At 42.2% G+C, this 21,586-nt stretch overlaps 1 protein-coding gene across 2 annotated transcripts; it reads right to left on the bottom strand.

Moving 5' to 3' along the window:
- Positions 1 to 11,906: 11,906 nt before the first annotated feature.
- Positions 11,907 to 21,493, bottom strand: zgc:162171 (uncharacterized protein LOC565931 homolog). Of its 2 annotated transcripts, none has more exons than XM_053858919.1 (5): positions 21,324 to 21,479; positions 20,919 to 21,199; positions 13,758 to 13,888; positions 13,208 to 13,357; positions 11,907 to 12,428 (listed from the first exon to the last, which is right to left on the bottom strand). In XM_053858919.1, exons 1-5 carry the CDS (start codon positions 21,356 to 21,358, stop codon positions 12,225 to 12,227), a joined length of 801 nt encoding a protein of 266 aa, XP_053714894.1. In that variant the 5' UTR covers positions 21,359 to 21,479; the 3' UTR covers positions 11,907 to 12,224. The 2 variants fall into 2 exon arrangements, with proteins under 2 accessions (XP_053714894.1, XP_053714893.1); XM_053858918.1 differs by having other exon boundaries at positions 11,951 to 12,428; positions 20,919 to 21,177; positions 21,324 to 21,493.
- Between the last annotated feature and the right edge of the window lie 93 nt (positions 21,494 to 21,586).

Here is a 21,586-nt window from a genome sequence, read left to right as displayed (position 1 = left end):
ATCTGAAGGAAAATACAGTTGAGGTTGTCTTAGTTTACTTGTTCACCAAGCAGTGTGTTGATAAGATGTGGCGCTTGACATGTTGATGAGCTGATGAGGCTTCAAGAAACCGTGTCCTCATTTTTAGATCCCACAATATATTCGCATTTGAGGCCACTTCAATGAAACCTCATGTCCTTTTTAAACTGAGAGCGCCACCTAGTGGGCTCTGAAAATGAGGACAGTGTGTCATGATGCCCCTTACTCATGAGATCGATATTGAATGAGGCTAATGTAGACCAATGTAGAGGAGGTGAGCAATGTTTTATTTGTGAGTCTTGAAGGCCTTCAAAATACTCATTTCCAGCTCCTAATTCCCTCTATGTTATTGTTGAACTATCATCCATGTCTCAGAGAAACAACTCGTACACTCGCACCAATAGTCAGCTCTTATCCTTCATATGTTTTGGGAGTGTTGGAGGGAAAACTATATTTTCATTAATTCATTGCTCATTTCTTTTGCCTAAGCAATCTGGAACCAAATGGTATTTACTTTGTGTGTGAATTTACAAAATATATACTTTTTGTTTTGAGTGTACTATGAATTGAGTGTCTTTTTACAATGGGAATACCTTTTAATTGACTCAATTTACAGAATATGGAGAAAAGCTGATCGAATTCTCTCACTCTGAAAGTCAGGATACAAAGTAATACAACAAGAAATATACTATTCACTCAAAGCTCTGGTAAGTTTATATGTTATATGGACTATAGTATCACAAGTTTGTCTTTAACCAAATTATTTTATTTATGTGATGTAAAGTCTCTCCAAAAATGTAAGTTTCACCCATAAAGGTACTGTTGGGGACAAGGAGAAGCTGGCAAAGCAGTCAGAAACTGGTTCTGTTTAGCAGTCTTAAAGTGATAGTTTCCCATACATTCTCTCCATAGAATATGGATGTTAATATGGACCACAGTCTCAACAACAGAGGTCCAGTGATCTGTCGCGCGGCTGACGCATGTGGGCGTCAGCCGTTGCGACAGCGACAAACAGTAATTTGAGTGAAGAGGATTCTCAGAAAGGCTGTAACAATATCAGGGCCTGTCATTCTCAGAAGTACTCTTCATATTCATTTTCATTAGAGGATACGTGGTGTGTCTGTACACGCAGGGTCACAGTAGGGCCATTTCACCCGCGTCGTGATATCGTGTTGAACAAGTTGCATTACTGCTCTGACTACATTGTTTCAAAATAAATTATTCTGACTAGTAGTTCCCTGCCACCTGTGAACTCACAAACAAACAGCTTAACAACAAGGCTAAAATCGCTCTTAGCAAAAGCCCCTCTTCCTCCTCATCCTGTCTGCATTGTTAGTATTAACATGGACATATTCTGTGCTGTTTGTTTTCCTGACTTCCCTAAAATTACTGCCACTCAACGACCTGGCATAGTTACTACAATGTCATCCCCCTTTTCTGATGGAGCGACCAGGGGCACTGTCCCTTTGTAAATGTGGTTTCACTAGGCGTAAAGTTTCTTGCATCAAGCTCTTTTCAGAATCAGAATCAGAAAAAGTTTATTAATCCCAAGGGAAATTATGTTCGTAACATGCTCTGTACTCAACATATCATTAATAAATTAAAATATTATAAAGTGCAAAAACAAAGCCATAATAAGGAGCTGAGAAACCATAGAGTCCAGTTTCACCCCCACCACATCAGCAGCTTTGCAGATGAGTCTGTCGAGTCTGTTAGTGTCCGCCACTCTTAATCTGCTGCGCCAGCAAACCACTGCGAACAGAATTGCACTGGACACCACCGACTCATAAAACATCCTCAGCATTGTCCCGCAGACGTTGAAGGACCTGAGCCTCCTCAAGAATAGAGACGACTCTCTCCTTTTTTGGAAAGGGCCTCAGTGTTCCCAGCCCAGTCCAGTTTATTGTCTATGGGGACCCCAAGATATTTATAGTCCTCAACCATATCCACATTGACCCCCCGGATGGAAACGGGGGTCACAGGAGACTTGATCCTCAGTAGGTCCACCACCAGTTCTTTGGACTTTGCCACATTGAGCTGCAGATGGTTCAGCTCTCACCAAGCAACAAAGTCCTCCACCACAGCCCTGTACTCAGTCTCCTCACCCTTGCTGATACATCCAACTATGGCAGAGTCATCAGAGAACTTCTGAAGGTGGTAGGTCTCGTAGTTGAAGTCCGTAGTGTAAATTGTGAAGAGGAATGGAGAGAGAACAGCAACCTGTGGTGCCCCGGTGTTACTAACTACTGTGTCCAACACACAGCCCTGCAGGCGCACGTACTGTGGTCTACCTGTCAGGTAGTCCATAATGCAGGACACAAGGGGGGCATCGACCAGCATCTCTGTCAGTTTCACTCCCAGCAGAACTGGCTCGATGGTATAGAAGGCACTGGAGAAATCAAAAAACATGATTCTCACTCTCACTCCAAGTGAGCTTTTCACTGCTATCACAAATATATTAGGTGGATCAGGTGGATGAAAGTACAGTTTGGCTGTTCCTGCAAATTGTTCTAAAAACAGAAAAGGTTCCAAAGTATATGGCATACAGTACTCTTGTTCGAAGTCTCTTTCTACTGAGTTTTCATGTGGGAGGCGTTCCTGACAGCAGCTGTCAGCAAAGACTGAGGGTTGAGGAAATTCAGCTCATGGTCAATGAGGTGTTTTCAGTGGTTGGGGCTTTTATGCATTTTGTAAAATAAATATTTATAATGTGGATATTTTTAAATTTGGTTTGTTGCTCTCAAGTAGTCCAAACCAATCGAATAAAGTTGTATCTTTGCAAACTCAAAATGAGGAAAGCACATTTATGTTGCTCAGTATGTAATAGTTTGCATAACAAAATTCTTCTGGCACTAAATCAATGCAGCAGTTACACACTACTATTTGATGAAGAAACTACGATTTAAATACTGTTTGGAGAACAAAAAGGCACCAAGTCATCCGATTACAGTGATGTGTCGCTAAGTTTGCACCTCAAGGTGTAGGATTAAGCAGTAGCATACCTAGTTGTGTAACACTGTGTTGATGCTTTCTGTGTAAAGACTGGTAGTTTTTCTACCAGGGGTTTAGGTCTAACTCATGCCATACACTTGTCATCGTGCTGCAGTACAAGCTTGTGAAGGGACCGGCTCTGTTGTAGTATGTGAAGCCAAGACGCGTGTTGCGTGTAGATAAGTATCTACAAGGTATTGATAAAGACAATTGACAAGGAGTCCAGGCAAAAAGTTCAAAAGTTTCTCTCTCTGATTCAAGGGATATTTATTGTCATTCATATCAGCAAGAATGGCGTGAAATATTGAGTTACTTTATTCATACCACATAAATATAAATGGCAACATAGTTTGAATAAAATATAAGAAGTAGGCAGAGAAGTTCATGACAATGCTGTTTCAGACATCAGACCAGACCAGGATCAGAGAGAAGAAAAACTCCTGCTTTCCAAGGTCCTGTAAGTCAGTTAATATACTTCGGTGTTCAGAGTTTTTTTTTTTTACCATTTTGTCACGCGTGTCAGTGCGGCATTTCTACAGCTACAGAAGGTTTGACATGTTTCTTGTCCATATTCCTCTTGTTATGTGCCAGTGGGCACATACTATGCGACTGAACTCTTACCTTTGTTGGGATGGAAATGTGTACATATGCTCTTATGACGAGGAATTTATTTCTCTCAGCCGCATGTCTCGCTTTCTTGTTTGCGTTTTGAGGGAATCGTGGTCGAATGCATTTCTAACATGCCCTCAGAACCTTGAATTTCATAAACGTCTCCTGGAGTTTCAACAAAGACGAGGACCTGCACCTTCTGCTGGTCTGCTGTGCTGAGTCGATAATGAAGTTCCCTTCGCACCATTGTAAAGATCCACGGGTTTTCAGCAGCCATTCCTTCTGGTACAGGATATATCATGGTCTTCCCTCCTGCCTTGACCTCAAGAATCTCTGTCTTAACACAAAGTTTGCTTGGTTTTGTCATTCATTTTCACTATATAGGGACCTGATTGTGATGCTTTCCTCTATTTTATTCAAGTTTTCTCTTGCGTTGACTAACGTCTGATTGAATCTGTGTCTCCATACTCTGCACTGTTTGGCTTATAAACTTCCTGACCTCAACCATCCCTGCTCCCTCCACTCCTTCACACTTTCTTCTGACAGACTTGCTACTGGGAGTACGGCAGGGAAGTCGTTGTTCGTCTGGACATTTTCCGCAAAATTCAAATGGCATGTGATTCTCAGATTTGTTGTTTCATTTCAGTTACAGACAGTATTTCCTACATACTACTACAAGTATTTAAAAACAGTTGATCCTATACCTGCAGTGGCTCATTCAGGAGCACTGGCCAACTAGTCTGCTTCCTTCATGTCGGTTCTACATTAAGACATATGAATACGACTGTTATGATAAGACACATTGTATAGATCTAAATAAAGACAGCAGCAGATTAACTGATTATGAGCAAGGTCATGTTGTTCAGCAGTCAGACAGGTACTGGAAAAGAACCCTTCCTTTGTCTAGTGCTGTTACGGTGGAGGTCTTCCACGCAGGGCTGGCTCTCTTTCAGCACCTGGTGCTGCAGATGACCATGGTGGTTGGAGGCTAATCCTATGTGCAGCATTCACTCCCAGTGAAGAGCCTTGTTCACATTACCTGCTGTGCAGTACATGACGCAGGTGCTGAGGTCACTGTGCATCACATAGATGCAGGAGGAGGACAAGATTCCTCAGTCTTCTGAAGGAGAAGAGGCGTTGGATGAGTAACAATATATATTATAGTGAGTGAGTGACCAGAGCCGTCAGTGGTTGCCTTCATCTGTACAAAGATAGATATGGCTGTGCTCAACCCACAGATACATCCTCTTCTCCTCCTCATCACTCAGCAACTCACTTTTCTTACAAACTTTGGTGAGAAGTGATCACTGCTCTGTGGGATTGTTAGACTGGAGTGAGAAAGTACAGTTAGAACAGCAGCTGAACATCAAGGAAACAACCTTCACACACATCACACAGATCCGTGTTTGTGAGCAGCAGTGAATGGAATAAAGGCAGTTAAAAAAATACATACATTTTACGAACAGAACATATATTAAGAAACTAAGACATCGATCTGTGGTGTCTGAGAGGCAGTGCTTCACAAAAGGAATTTGTTGAATATGACCAATTTTTCCATTGATAACCATGTCCTTCTGCGACACAAAACTCACAGAGATGCAGGTACAGAAGTGGAAACAAACACATTAACGCTCAAAAACCAAACCTACATGACCTCGACTTAAGAATTGTCTTGCTTTTACGTAAGCATCTCAGACGGCGGGACCCTGAGACATACCCAAATCAAAGAAACACACAACAGCTGAACAATCCACCCTGACGTCAGATATGGCACACCCGGTCCAACATGGCGGCTCAAACAATCTCAGTCAAAGCGTCTGACTCGGTTCCCACAGCCACAGGCTGACAGCAGCCTACACAGACGTAGCTGAGCACGCACAGGTAGACAGTGCTGGACAGAACCATGGTCAGGCCCAGCAGGAAGAGGCTGCTGACCAACTGTGGCTTCCCGCTCAGAAACATGGACGTGAGCGAGTCATCGCTGGTTTCATGACCTGGAAGGAAGAAGGACAAAGTAAGAATGCTATTTTGAGACATTCAGTGTCTCACAATTGATCATGCAACTGTCCAGCTAAGCACTGTTGGGTACATCTACAGAATGATTTTACACAATTCAAAATTAGAAGGTAGATTTCCTGACCTGCAAGAAATAAATTGAGGACATCAGAAGTGATAAATGTGACGTGATTTTAGAGCCGAATGAATTGTTGGGAAGCTTCCACGTTCTATTGTGAGTGTTTGGCAGGTGGTTGTGGCATAAAGGTGTCAGTGCTGCGCGTGCCCCAGAATGTGTCACAGCTGTGCCCACAGTAATTGCTCTCCTCTGCTTGCTCTGTGGATCCTGACTGTTGGTGTCTCTTTGTCAGCATCCAGTCTTTTGTTCCTGTTCAATGGCAACCCTTCCCTTGACACTTCTTCACTTCTTTAGTCCACCCACGGAAACCAACCTGCCGCCTCTATGTATCCTTGACTGCCTGGTGTTCGATCTTGAACTTAGCTCAGCTTAAAACTGAGCTCTCAAGGAGATCGACCTGCGAATGTCTATCAGCCCGCTGTCTACTGGACCATAGTCCTGTCCCCTGGATCCTTTTCCTCAGCCCTTCTTCCAGCGTCCATATCCATATCCAAATCTGTTCACAATGAAACTGCAAAAACTTATCAGGTCTCGGAGCGTCCTCCATCAGAAAGACTGTTTTCTATTTAACCAACTGAGATGACCCCACGTCTTCATGTGAGCACATTAAATGAGCTCAATGATACTTTCCACAAATAAGGTCGGTTGACAAATCACCATGTACTGTATTCATAAAACATTAAACCCACTTCTCGACAGATTTTCCAAAGGAAACCAGTTTATGCTTTTTCTCCTTTTTCTTTAAAAAGTTGTTTTCACACAGAGACAAAGTGAAGCGATCAAACTAGTAACTCATAGTAATAATGGGCAGATGATGAAACAGAGTCCTCATTTTCAGAGCTCACTTCTCTTCATTCTGGACCACTGCTCATATACTGTACCAACTCTCTTGCCATCGACCTTTCTCACTGAGAGCTTGTTTGTTAACATGGGAAATAATGTGGCAACTCTGGGTTTGGAGCGCAGGTGAGTCCTTTGTGAGTATACTGTAGTTTGACTGTTGCTGCTGCGGTTACGCAGATCTGTTCGCACTGTCCACATGCTGTACAATGTGGTGTGAGTGTGTGCATGGTTGTCCCATCAGGTGGAATTGAACGCTCGAAATAAAATGTGCAGCTCGGCGGCGGGAAGCGTTTGTCATTATTACAGTGTGAACAAGTTCCATGGTTACAACTCTGAGGCACAGTCAGTGAGTTAAATTGCTGGTCTTTGCTTTTGTATCATCTGACAGCAGTCAGGGAACAAAATGGCTTTTCGTAGCCAGACATTCATCCAGCGAGAGCACACAAACACAGCAGAGTTCCTCAACTATCTGCCTGACTTAAGATCACACATTGAACCTTGACGGCCCTTATTATTATTATTATTATTATTATTATTCCGAAACACTGTGTTTGATTCATTGTCCAGAGCCGCTAGAGCCTTTGACTTAATAGGAAGCTATTCGGAAAAACAATTTTGAAAATGACAGAAGAAGAAGCTGGTGATATTCTCCCTAGACAATTAGATGTGTGACAGCAGCATACAGCACTTACCTGTGCAGCAGTGTGGAAGAAGCAGCAGACACATCATTATTCTGGTGATGGTGGCCATTCTCACCCTCAGAGAGAGTCGCTGCAGAGATAAGAGGTAGGTTGTCACATGTCAGGCATTTTCTTTTGACATGCTCCACCTCTCAGCTGGCTCCAACACAGCCTCGTATACATAGATTACAGCCTCATCACATGTACTGAGACTCAGAGCAGAGGAAAGAGGAGGAGGTGGCCTGAGGAGGTGATGAAAACCGACAACCTCCCGATCGCATCAAGCTTTGAGCCAAGTGAGCGAAGGTAGAGAAGAGAAAATCCCAGCTGGAGATGTGTGCATACATTTGGCAGAACTCTGTAAGGCCTCTGCCAAGTGAGAGGAAATCATTTGTTTCAGGCTAGAGAGTATTACCATAGAAATTGGAAAGTGTCTGGAAAGTGATCGATTCGGGGATTAAATGGAAAATGAGAGAACGAACATCGGTGACACTCTGTGGCAGCTTGTCAGACACACTGTCTTTCACATGGTTACATGAGCTCCTGTGTAGGTCAGAGTCAACGTCCTCTGGCTTCCAGAAGTGGCAGCTATGATACTGGAAGTGACACCAATAATAGAGGAGGGAACCCCACATGACTTCCGTGACAGAGGAATCGCCTCATACGGTCACATAAGGGTCGGTACAGAAAATGACATTCATTGTGTTGATGATGATGATACCACAGGTGAAAGTGAAGGAGGTCACAAACATGATCCTGGAGGTGACATGTATGATCATACAGGTTACACATATGGTAACAGAAGTTCATATAAGGATGTCGGGTGCATTTTAAAATATGACAAATAACCTCTAAAGCTTGTCATGGTGTGGGTACCAGCAACTGGAGCTGACATTGATGAAAGTGACAGTGAAATGCAGGGAAACATATAGAGGTAAAACCAGTCACACCCATGAGAGCTGAGACAACAGTCATGATACTGTAGGATCCAGATGACTGAACCTGACTGGTGTGGATTGATCATTGTGGCTCACGGTTCCAGCGGTCTGATGTCAAGTGAGGGGCTCCTGAGTGGACTCAAAACCATGAGCGAGTGTGGGTCAGTTTTCAGAACGCTGTTACAGAGATGTCAGAGCATCTGAGAGTCTCCTAGGAATGATGTTGCAATGGTTGTAGTGTCTAGTGTCATTGAAAACCAGGGAGGGAGAGTGAAGCTACACTACGTGAGCCAAATTCTCAGTGTGAGGTGATTCCGCGACACAGCAGTAATTGCGATAACTAATAATGAGCGCGTGACAAGCAGAACATTTAATCATTGTTGAAACGGAGTCTAGTATCTCATACCACAATATATAATAATCCAAACCAGGGAACCAGCATGAGCCAGTTCACAAATACAAGTAATCCGACACAGAAGACTTTCATTTCATGAACACGTAATCCAACAAGTGACCAAACGTGAAGAGGAACCGGGCGGGTTACCAGGCCCGGTTTGGAAAGAGTTGCCCCAGAATATATATATATATATATATATATATATATATATATATATATATATATATATATATATATATATATATATATATATATATATATATATATATATATATATATATATATATATTCACTAAGTTATGTTCTTCAACAATGGAGTAAAAGAAAACAAGTATTTTTATTTTATAGATCAATGATATAAGAAACTCATTCTGTAAATTATTGTAAATTATGGTTTTTGATTTGACAGAAAATACAAGAAAATCAATTTTTGGTATTTGGTGATAGAATTATTTTCACCTTAGTCAAAATATTTATACATACTAACGCCACAAATGACAAGAAATGCGCTTTCACCTTATGAAAATTGGTGAAACGGTGAAGAGATAAAATAGGCCTCGGGAAAGAACTACAGACGTATAAATATTTTTTATCTGGTATTCTACCACTTCTGATTCATGCATCACTATTTCTACCAGATGACACGGTTTTCATCTCTGAGCCTGTAGAATTTCTTTACATCCGAGGTTTATATTTAAACAGTTGACACAGCACTGAAGTCCTCTTGATGCTCCCTAGTAGGAAGGTATAAGGTAGAAAAAGACAAAAGTAGTAAAGTTGTACAGTGACTTGGATATGTAACTTTGATCGGTTTACTGCGTTGGAAATAGTAACGCGTTAGATGATGTGTTGGTGGAAAAAAGTGGTTATATAAGTTACTGGGTAACATGTTACTGGCGTTACCTCTGACAATATTGGTCTATTTCAAAGGCGTAAAAGCCTCACTAGGACGTGCACTCCATGACTCAATACTTGACATGGTTAACTCGACTGATTCATCTTCATTTGGATGAGGTGTGGTGCATCTACAGCGGCAAGAAGACACATACTCATCAAGACCTCTCAGCAGCAGTGAACAGAGAAAAGGAAGCGCTGACGTCAATAAGACATACAGCAGTTCTGGTGGGAAAATAGCCACAAACCCGACCACTACTGGGAACCAAGACTTTAGAGTGTTGCAGGATACTATACTCTGGCAGCTAATATGAAAGATGGTCAGAAAGACCTTCTAAAGCGAACTTATCTCTGAAATGACACAAAGGGCATCTAGGAATTACCAAACACAAAGAGTGAGTTTGTCAGTGTGGTGGCCAGGAGCATGGAACACACTATGTCAGTGATGGGCCTATCAAGTTGTATTTCCAGAGCCCACTAGATGGCACTGTCAGCTTTAAAATGTTTGGACGTCACCAACCAGTTCAATGAAACCTCACATCATTTTTAAACCGACAGCGCCACCTACTGAGCTCTGAAAATGAGGACAGTGTTTCATGAGGTTCCACCAGCCCCTCACTAGTCTAGGTGACACACAGGTGTATGCCATATGCCCACTAGGTAGCTGATTTCCATATAGCGTCTTAAAAACATGCAAGAATGCGTAACATACTTTTTCAACAAGTTTTGTCAATGGAGAAATGAACATACAGTATATGGGCAAAAACCCTACATTGAGCTCTCTCTGTAAATAAAACGGCTGTCTGTCATCTATGTAAAAACACAGAGAGCAACACGCTTGCTTGGCGGTTTCTCAGCTCGAATACAAATGTTAAAGAGGAAACGAGAAGGGAATATGATATGAAATGAGAGCAACCCACACTTTGCCAGAGCAATCAAAAGTCTGTCCCTGCTGCTGCTTCAGTGGTCCCCACAACACAGACAGGGTTCAGACTGGAGAAGTAGAGACGGAGCTGGATCAGAATGCTGCTGCCCTCATTTGTAACAGTATTACTGAGAACCACAGAAGTGTCTTCTCAACCCTCATTTACTGTGGTGAAAATGACTTTTGAATGAATGCTGTTTCTTGAATCTCATTTGTTTTGCCTCCAACTTCTAAGACTTGTCGATGATGAAGTCTGCATGACCCAAGTTTTTGTCCATTGTTTTTGTTGGTGTCACATTATGTCACGCATTATTGTTACAGTTAGTGTTATTCTCTCTCTTGTGATGCTTGGAATAAGTCAACATGACAACTCAACCCCAGTTGAGAATGCTCTCAAGACCGATTTGTGAGCGTGACGGTGCTCATGGGGCGTGAACAACCCACTACACCACTGGGAACGCACAAGTCTGATTAAGAACTGTGACGCCTGGATAGAGTCAGTCTCCATTCAAAAAAAAAAAAAAAATCCATCCTATGGGAGCCAATTGAAGCCAGATAAAAAAACCTGAAAAATATGGCATAAAAATAAAAAATCGCTGCTTGTGTTTAGCTGCCAATCAAGTGCGGGAAAACACCTGAGTAGTAAAATGTATATATTGTGGTTTGTGTGAAAGAAATACTCCAAACATTTATGTAATAAACAGAATTTGATGTCGGTTTCACCTCGCGTGAACAGGGACCAGAAAGCAATACCAAGTACTTCAGAAAAGAAATGTGAGTGCAATGCACCTCCATCTCTCTTTTCCCCGCTCATTTATTGATTTATCTATTTATTTTTACTTGGGGTAGATGGAGCTCCACACCATCCAAGTCCAAAGAGAAACTCGATTTGGTTGGTGGACTGGCATTGCCATGGGGATGTAGCAGTAGGTTACATGCAAGGTAAGAATCTGCGACCTCTAATGTTGCAGGACCATTTCAAGAGTTATAATAAACAATATGACAGATCGCCTCGATGCCTGCTATTGCTATTCCGCAGCTGAAGTTATCTCTCGGATTTAGTTGTCATCGTTTGAGGTGAACGAAAGCGAAAGTGAGTCAAGAGACGGGATCAAACTCACATGTAGGAGCAGAGCAGAGGGATGTGGCAGCTGACTGCGACCATCGCTCGTCCTGCCGCTCTGATCGCTCCCTCGTCTACTCGTCTGATGTGCAACAGTCTCCTCCAAGTCTCTCCACAGTGACGAATCAAGCCAAATGCTCAGCGGCAGCAAAAACGCGGTGCTGCTGAAAAGCCATCAGCCAGTCTGGAGATGAAAGTGGCGAACTAGTGCCGACTGTGGCGAGTGGAGGCGCACGCGCGCGCGCATGTGTGTGTTTGGGTCTCACGCGCTTCTTTGTGCGTGGCATTTTGTGGTCAAGAGACTCGAGTGCGACCTCTAGTGGCTAATATATCACGAAGCTTTTCAGTTCTTCAATTACGAGTGACACTCAAGAAAATGGGATTTCTATTATCTATATATAATATTACTGCGTGGCCTGTTCATGAGGGAAATATCCGGATGTGCTTGAATATAATCTGCGTTTCTGCTTTCAATCACATTTCTCAAATAAACATTTTTATTGAAATTAAAACACAAAAAACGACTGTTTCCTGTTAGATTTGAACTAAAATCCTAAAAAAAAAAATCTCTTCAGTCCATTTTTGGCCAATAATCTCAGGGGAATTCGACTTAACAACGCATAAATTATTTTAATATTCAACATCGTCCATCTCATCCGGGCGTCAGCACGGTCAGTCCACTTCTCTGGACTTGAGAGTGGGACATCCAGAACATCCATTGGGCCTCCTCTCCTTCCCGTTGTAGTCAAAGTGAGGCAGCACCAGCCCACCGTCCAGCTCCGCTCTGTTCGCGGCGCCACTCAAGATTCGGTCGTCCTCCATCGCCATGATGTTCTTCACAAGGCACGTGACAGCTGCGTCGATGTTGGTGTTGTCCTAGAAGAGGAACTTGCCATCAAATGGTTGTTGCTCACAGTCGTGCTGCACAGTTGTTGGTGTTGTGGTTATTGTCATTCAACTCTGGACAGACATTGTCATAGCAACAGTGGCATAGCAGCATATTCATAATATTACATTATTACTGATGTGTGTCGTGTCTGGATAAAAAGCATTACAGCCGCAGGTGGACACATAAGTGGAGTGTAGGAAGCCTACTACAGTAGTGTAGCAGCAGCTACAGTGATCCATTGCAGAAAATGTTAATATGCTTCTACATTATTGGACTTTTTTGCAGCCTTCTATTGCATTTCTAATGTAGATGTACAGTGAGCTGAAGCGGTGCTACAAAGTGATAAAGTGGGAGCCAGGCATGTAAACCAGAGGTGGTGCTCTCGCTTGGTTTTGGGCGAAGTAAAAATAGCCACTCTAGTTGGAGAGGTACAATTAGTTGCATTCAAGTACAAGGGGTTTCAGTACATGCGGTTGTTGTCATGTTGCATGATGGAACTAATTCCTCAGAGTGTATTTGCGGTAGTGTAAGTAGAGTATAGGGCAGTGAAAGCATGAGCAGGAGTATACTATTGTGTGGTGTGTAGTTGCTGCAGTGGTGGCAGTCACAGTGGTTGTATTGGTAGTACTTTTCATAGAAGTAGCAGCAGGTAGAAGAAGTACTGAGAATGACAAAAAGTACTTATAGATGGCTCATCAGACACACAAAGCCACAACGACAGCACCGTGTTAGCGTGTATTATGGAAACCAAGAACTGCGATCTGACCTTGGCAGAGGTTTCGAACCAGCCAACAAATCCATAGTCTCTGGAAAAGTTCTCCATTTTAGGCAGTTTGGGACACAGACCATGTCGCCGCTGGTCACACTTGTTGGCCAGCAGAACAGCAGGAACAGGCCTCCCATTGGCCAGAGCCACCTGACAAGACCAGAACGGTAGTCAGATCATTATCGTAGGTTTCAACACGTTTGAGAAAGGAAAATGGGGAAAAAAACAGCTGGAGAGAAAGTGTCTGACTCAATATTATTTGTTGAATTTTATTGTTGTGTGGCAAGGATGTGATGATCATATAAGAGTATGTGCAGAGTTGGATGACTCATGTCAGTTAAGCAAGACTGTGCTGGTCAGACATGCTTTTGAACCAATGTACTGGGAGAATGTTGAGAAAATGCCATGCTAATGAAGATTTAGATTTCACTTTTTGGATTTTCACTTTCGATTTTGGAGTCCTTTTGTAGCAAGATGTGTGTTTTAAGTGTGATACTGAAATTATTAACAAGCCAAACACCTTCCATTGGCAAGGAGAATGAGTCAAAACCTTTGAGTCCAAGTCTCCTTTCCACTTGAGAACTGCCTGAAAGGTGGAGAAGCGCGTCATGTCGAAGACTACGAGCGCACCCACAGCCTCTCTGTAGTACACACGGGTCATGTTTCCATAGCGTTCTTGCCCTTTGAAAAGAAGCGGAGCAGACAAATGTTTAAATAAGAGCTCAGTAACACCAACATACAGTAACACCAGCACGTGTATTCCTCAGCAGCTAGTTCAGCAAGAAGATGTAGCTGTAATTCATTTAACCACTCAGATGTTTCCAGCAAAGCTGAAGTCACATGTTGTGGTCAAGTCCACGGCAGGCTTTATAAATTTGATCAAAATGGTTTGACATGTTAGAAACCTCATTTGTAGAATACTCCAGTGTAAACGAAAGCAAACAAGAGGAACACAAGAGGATGACTGTGTCGCTCAGTGTTTCGAGAGCTGCAAGAGGAAGCTAAGCTGCTGTGTGCACTAGTAGACTTTTTTTATGATTATTATTCACATGAAATAGTGTGGTTCAGCCATTTTTGACCATTAAAATACTGTATGGACCATGAGACACTCACAAAAAGAACTGTGCGCAACATAATAGGCAAGGCTGTCTGGGGAGACTCCAGCAGCAGCTGTGTACAAAAACAAACTTAATCCGCTGAGCCTTCAGAGTAGGTCTTTAGCGAAGGCAAACGTATGTTCCTCTCCCTCACAGCCAAAACCACACTTCCTCATCTTTCTAGACAATAGCAGTCACAACACAGAAGTCTGTCAGCTGGGTAATTTATACAGTGCATCAATCCCATAATCCTTTTGCCTTTAACATGAACGTCCTTTCATGATGAGAGAAATAGTGACTCTGTAATGGATGAACTTCAGTCACACTAACTTCTGTATATCTGAAAGTGACATTTCATCTTGCTAACACTGTAGATAACTCTAATACACATTATTGTATATCTCTTAAGCATCAAAATTGGAGAGGTCAACAGGTGGCAGTAGCGTTCTGGTGTTGGCTTGTACAACCAACAGGCAACAAGAAAGTCTGCCACAGCTTGTGCCAGTGTGCCAGCAGGACCAAAGCAGCTGAATGGGCCTATAGGGTCCTGTTTACTTAGGATACTTGCTAACTTTGCCAGATATGTACTTCCAAACTTCTTAGTTCTAATTGGGTTTCAAAGGCCTGACTTTAATTCTTCTGTTTTTCTTCACGTTTACTTCATGAGACCTTGTGCCATGGTGACATCGACGCTTACGCAGCAATAATGACATGGTGACAATCTATTTACTCATCTCACCTCCTGTAATGATCTTGCACAATAATCTACTGGGAGGAAACTAGAGCACTTGGCTGTAATGGCCAATGCATTTTATTCACAACATATAGCACGAATGCGACATAAGAGATTAGTTGCCTGCACTGAAGAGGGAAAACGTTTTGAGCCAATAATGTTGTGTGGTACTGGGCTACTCAAAACTGTGAAGAAGTTTTATACGCCAAGTCACAAAGTGCTCACACTGAGCAAAACATTGTAATTTGCAACACTCCCCATTGTGGAACCCATAAACATCATATCCTAATTTAATGTACTCTTCAGTTACTAAGAAAGTAGGGTTTGTTTTTTTTATATTTGCCATTTGGAGAAGGGCACGTGAGGCTACACGAAGGAAAACTGAGTGTGTGCGAGTGTGTAACTGGATACAAGGTTAGGCTGCTATCCTGGTTTCTAACTTCCTCCACATGATCCCAATATAGTGGTGAATCAGCAAACACACTCACAAAGACTCACTCAGACACACAGATAAAGAACCAGTACTGAGGCAGCAGCAGACACAGAACTCTCACGACTTAGCAAGGCCCAGTCGTCGTCTGTCACAAACCACACAGACCAAGAGTTGTTACCAACGGAAACAGGAAAAAGGCAGCGCTGACTCAGTAAGTACCAGTCTCACCAGCTGATACTGGAATGCACACACTGTGTAAAAAAAAAAACTTTATTGGAATTTTAAACACAGCGCTATATTGGCACAAAGAAATGTACAAAGTTTAGTTTGTTTGTTTGTGTGTGCTGTGTCATCGAAATAGGGGACTGTGATTTAAACTTGGCACGTGCTGTACAGTATGTAAGTTAGGTGACACTTTCTTTTGGTCAATGGCTGATAAACAAATTGCATGAATACTTTATCAGTTTATAAGTAAACAACTTTTGATGGCAACTTTTTTTTATCTCAAAAGTCAGCAACTTGCCAGTTCATCACAATGAGTTCAAAAAGGACCCACTGAGAACAACACAGCTGCACATTGATTCTCACAAATAAAGAGGAAGGATCTCCGCTGGTTGTTCAACCGAAACAAAACATCATCACCGCACAACAGCAGCGCTTTGCTAAATGAGGGGCATTTTGTGTCAGCAGTTGAAGTAAACAAATGCTGGGTGTTAGAACAGACGACCCATTTCTAGTTTATGGACATGCAAACCATAAAATCCTGTCAATGTTATATATCCCTGCTTTCCATATCCCCCATCTTCTTGCAGAAAGGAAAATTCTGCTCTCAAGCTGACCAGGTCTCTCTCCCAAAAGAGACTTCAATTTCTGTCAAAACTGTATTTTCATTTTTCATTTTTAAAGACAACAATAACAGACAAACAGTACAATACAATCATATAGAGACAAAAACAATAACTCCTCCTGGCCTCCCACCTCATCCCTTCCCCATTCATTCTCCCACCCACCCCCGGAACAAGCACAAAAAAATACAATTAAATAATGATAATAACAAATAAGTAAATAAATAATTATAGTAATAACAATACAATTAAAAAATAAAGATCTATCACTTATTTTATATACAAGGCTACATTGTGTTGGTGCTCAGTCACTGTTTTGCCAATTCAAATGCTCCCAAATGCTACTGCTCTTCTTTGCCCTCTTGATAGTACAATCCCATCACTCACAACTCCAAATACAGCTGTTACAGGGTTTGGTTTGAGAGGAGTAAGTGATAAGGTAGAGAGGCAGTCGAACGCAGCGGACCAGGAGTTGGTGAGGACTGGGCCGGACCAGGACATATGGCCTAGAGATAACATGTTTTTACAACAAGGACGCTGGGGGTTGATGGTTGGATATTTCTTTGATAAGCGATCATTGGAGTAGTGGGCCCTATGTTACACCTTAAACTGCATTAGCCCGTGTCTGACACAGATGGATGAAGAGTGGATGGCTGAGACACTTTTTTCCCAGGCGTTGTCTGATATCTTGATGTGCAAGTCGAGTTCCCAAGTTACTCTTAATGCGTTTTATTTGTTGGGAGGTTAATATTATATATGAAGTTATACCTTTTAGAAATCAAGGGTTTCAATTCAACTGTTCATAAATTGTATTTTTATCGGGATATGATGAAAAATATTTCAAAGCGAAACTGCAGGTCTGGAGGTATTTGAAAAAGTGTGTCCTCAGAATATTATGCTCCTGTATGAGACTCTATCAAACAGATCCCTGAAGAAGACCAAACTTCGCGTGTGCCAGACGTCAAAGCTTCGTTCCATCTGAGAGGTGACAAGATGATTCGGTGTTAAAGGTAAGAAGCCCGTAGGACTGGCCAAACTGAAGTGTTTGAGGAACTGAATCCAGACTTTAATAGCGTTTGCTATGGTAGGGCTGGCAAATACTTTAAAGGTTGAGGATTCATTGATCGGAGCACAGATCAGGGAAAGTGGGGAAATGGTCGAACGTTCCATCTTAGCCCATGCACAAGTCTCCTTATCCTGGACCGCTGTAATCCAATATGATACTGCCCAGTAGTAAGAGACTTCAATCTCAAAGAGGCATATGTTTAAATGTTTAAATATAGTTCTTGAATTGAATACCACCCATTTAACCCTATCACAGCTTTTATTTGAACCCGAGGCAATGCTTTCAAGTCACAAGTTATTTGATCAAGGCGTGCTGATATTTATTCCACAGACAAGTGTCCAAAAATATACTGCGGCTAGGCTGCTGCATGCTTCTAAATGATGCACTTGTCTGTCCCTACGAAGGGTCGAAGGGGAACTTTGTTGCCCCTGAAATGAGTGTCCTCACTGCCTAAAAGGAAACTGTGTCATAGGTGTGAGCGCACTAGAACAGAAACTCTTCCACATCCCAACAGCAGAGAGACGCTTGCTTCAGAGGTGTTGAGTTTATTGTAGCAGCCAGAGGCGCAAGTTGTATGATATGTCAATCACGTGACTCATGCATTTTTGTTTTGATGGTATCTTGCGCTTCACATAAAGCGGAAATGTATGTTTACATCAAGTAGCAATGCACAGTCATGCTGTTGCTTTCTTCATACAGCAGTACTTCCTGTTAGCATGGAAACTTGCCAACATTTCTAAGCATCTGTCAGAGATAAGTAGTTGTTCATATGTGGTTTTGAAAATAGACGGCTTCGTGCATGACTTCAACACCAGCTCGAGGAGATTGTATCACTTCACAAGTCAATACCCAGATGTCCTGAGCTTGTCAACATCTGAAGATGCAGCAGAACTTTAGAAACTTTCATGACTTTTGTTGGAGGAAAGCTGTCAGACAGAACCAGCAAATGGTTTGTAGTGTAATATGGCATTATAGCAGACTGTAAAAACAGCTGACTAGAGTATACGAATGTGGTGAGTTTTATCAAGTCATGGCATCATGTGCACCACTTCACATGAACACATGAGGCGCAGGCATCGTTGTTAGATGGGCTCCTAATCCGGCCCTCACTTATGAGCATGGGACATGAGTGAGGAAAGCAGACCAAGACATCAGCACCTGTGATTTAAAGAGGATACGGTACATCAAGGAGAGGATGCAAGAGCAGAGGTGTGAAGCTCGCTGAGCACCATGTAGTGAGCGTGGTGTGACTACTACTAAAATGTTTTGCATCATAATTACTGAACAAATGTCCTGCATATTTGTTTGTTTAATGTATGATTGTTTTGTGAAGTGAAAACTTTGTTACTTTGTTTGAAAACTTGTTTGTGGTCACATTCGTCATCATTTACATCAAAATACACAGCCTATGTGTAACAACTCCTAGCATTCAGGTGAAAAATGTGTTCTCATGGTACAATACAAATATTCCATCCTCCAAGTTACACAAGGCTCGACAAAGTGTGTATTTATAAGAATTAGTCAGAAGTAGACAGAGGGAATAAACATAGACATAATACACAGGCTGTGTCGACCTGTGGCTTCGACACGTCAGCATTGGCGCCATCTCAAGCTGGACTGGCAGTTTGACACTGAGCAAACAGCAAACAAAGAAGCTCCATTTTTGCTAAATGATAATGCACAAAGAGGTTTATATTAAGTTGTGTATGATTGCTGCAGAGGAGAGTAAACAAGTTGGACTTTTTTGGTTTGGTTAGGTTGTTTTTCTAAGCACGGCAAAAGGCTTGTCATTCAGCAGTTGACTGATTCCCAGGAAGTTTCTATTTCCTTCTTCATGTTATACTGTTGCAGTCCAATTTTCCCAAATAGTCTGCAGTTGCTATTTATTCCCCTCTGGTCACATTACTTATAAAGTAATATTAATCCGCTGTGAGATAAACAATGGAGGCACTGGAGCAAATGGCTCAGATGGGAGTATTTTAATAACTATATTCCGTCCAGTTGTTTGCAGTAACACATTACTGCCTTGCGTACTCATGAATGGAGAACAGGATCATTTTTGGTTGATTATTCAACCACAAATATACTGTAATAAATATTGAATTAGACATGTTTTTTTAACTCAAGCATCAAAGCTCTCTGCATAGGAAAATTTGAAGTTTCATCAACTTTTCCTCCACAGTCACATGACAAAAAACTGTCTAAATAAACTCCCGCAAAGCTAATTATATACAATAGCCCATGTTCTATATAAAACAGGTTAGCAAACGTTGACTTGTGGGTTTAAGACACATGAGTATGAGATCAAAAATGCAGCAATCTTATGCTGATCAGACCAGGAGAGGGTAATTACATTCATTACGGCATCTTATTATAGACTGAGAGGCACTGAGACAGGTGAAACACAACATTACATATAATAGAATTTTTCTACTTCAGTATGGAAAATGGAAGGCATAGTTATGTCATGACAATATGTGCTTAATATATGCAATTTGATTATATATAGTCTCTTTAATTTTATATACAGTACATTTATTAGGGTGGCACAGTGGCGCAATGGTTAACCTCTCAGCAAGAAGGTTCAGGGTTCAAATCCAGCTGTGAGGTTTTCTCTGGTTTCCTCCCACAGTCCAAAGACATGCTCAGTAGGTTAATCGCACACTCTAAAATTGCCATCAGGTGTGGATGTGTGAACGGTGTGTGTGCCCTGCGATGGACTGGCGACAGGACTAAGCTGTAGTTAACTGACATGTATGTATGTACTTTAATTAAAGCTATTCAGCTTCAAACATAAATACTGGTATATCTGAGGAATTATTGGTGAAACAACAATGATGTAAAGACACTTTTTTTCATTTAATTTTACATTTTTGTAATTATTTATTTTTAAGGGACAAAATTGTCTGTTGAAATCTGCATCACCCAAAAGAAAAGAGATGAAAAGTGTACAGTAGCTTTTGTACTTGCTCATGAAGGCCAAATAGTCCAGGCAAAGGGCAACATGTCACAGTACAGACATAAAAAGCTTCAGCTACCTTTGCCATTCCCATTCAAGTTTAACTTGGTAGCACATCTATTTGTCAAGACGTGTTGATGCCATGTTTTAAGTCAAGTTTATTTAAAGGCTATTTAAAGTTTCTCCCTGAGCCACAAAAAATAAATTCAATGTGGGAGGCAAGGGACCATGTGAGAATTCATCATGGACACCAAATGGCCCCCGGACCAGACCTTGGGCATGCCAGGAAAATGATGCAATAACGCGCAAACAATTAATATGATACATGTTACTTGGTGAGGAGTTCAGACTTTATTTACTGGATGAGGTACGATACGTATTTCCAAAAGTCAGTTGCCTTGGCAGCAGTAGCTGTTCAGACTGTTCAGGAGTGTCGGCCATGGATGTGACGTCACGACTGAACTTTGTTGACTTGCTTGCTGAGTAACGCTTTTCCAAGCGTTTGTTTATGCAAAGAACGTGTCAACGCGTCTTAATAGCAACACGTAGGAGTGTCGCGCACGCGCACAGCGACTCACCGGCGATGTCCCACAACTGCAGCCGCACCACCGTCGTCTGGTCCCACTCGAGCACTTTGAGGGCGAAGTCGACCCCGATGGTGGCCCGGTAGTGTTGCGAGAAGACCTGGTGGATGTAACGCTTGATGATGGAGGTCTTTCCCACTCCCAGGTCACCGATGACCAGGACCTTAAGCAAGCGCTCGCGTTGCATGGCTGCTCCGAGTGACACGGTGATGTCTCCAATTAAGAATTCCACATGAAGACGGGCTGCGTGCGGCTGTGGACTCACAAACAGCCCACTTACAACAACACGGTGGCACGACGACACACGACGACAACTTTAGACAGAAGGGAGCCATGTCTCTCAGCTGGGTGGAAAGTCAATATTTGGTTATGAAAATGAGTAAAACGAGCAAAACCAACCTGCGCTGGAGTCTGTCGAGTTCGCGTCCCCGCATTTCATTGAAAAGCAGAACGAAAGAAAATCCTCCCAAAAGGTCTTCTAGTAGTTTAAAAAAAAAAAAGCAGAAGTTTGAGTTTGTCGAACTTTGCAATGAAGAAGAGAACAGCAGCAGCGCGGTTTGACAGCTCACGGAGGAACACGCAGCCCGTGATGTGCGCGCGAGCCCGTGATGTGCGCGCGAGCTTGACACGCCCACTCGGCTCTGACGCCGCTGCGTACTTTT

Source organism: Synchiropus splendidus, chromosome 3 (assembly GCF_027744825.2).
Source record: "Synchiropus splendidus isolate RoL2022-P1 chromosome 3, RoL_Sspl_1.0, whole genome shotgun sequence".
Classification (NCBI taxonomy): Eukaryota; Metazoa; Chordata; class Actinopteri; order Syngnathiformes; family Callionymidae; genus Synchiropus; species Synchiropus splendidus.
The sequence above is the reverse complement of the archived record's forward strand: the minus strand, read 5'-3'. Positions and strand labels throughout refer to the sequence as shown.

What these genes read in the sequence shown, in the direction of transcription:
- zgc:162171 (XM_053858919.1), bottom strand. Translation starts at nt 21,358, where the DNA reads ATGCGGGGACGCGAACTCGACAGACTCCAGCGCAG. An exon ending in AAGGAGACTTGGACTCAAAG is followed by an intron (nt 13,358 to 13,757) that starts GTTTTGACTCAT and finishes TGGTCTTGTCAG; the next exon opens with GTGGCTCTGGCCAATGGGAG. An exon ending in GGTTCGAAACCTCTGCCAAG is followed by an intron (nt 12,429 to 13,207) that starts GTCAGATCGCAG and finishes TTCCTCTTCTAG; the next exon opens with GACAACACCAACATCGACGC.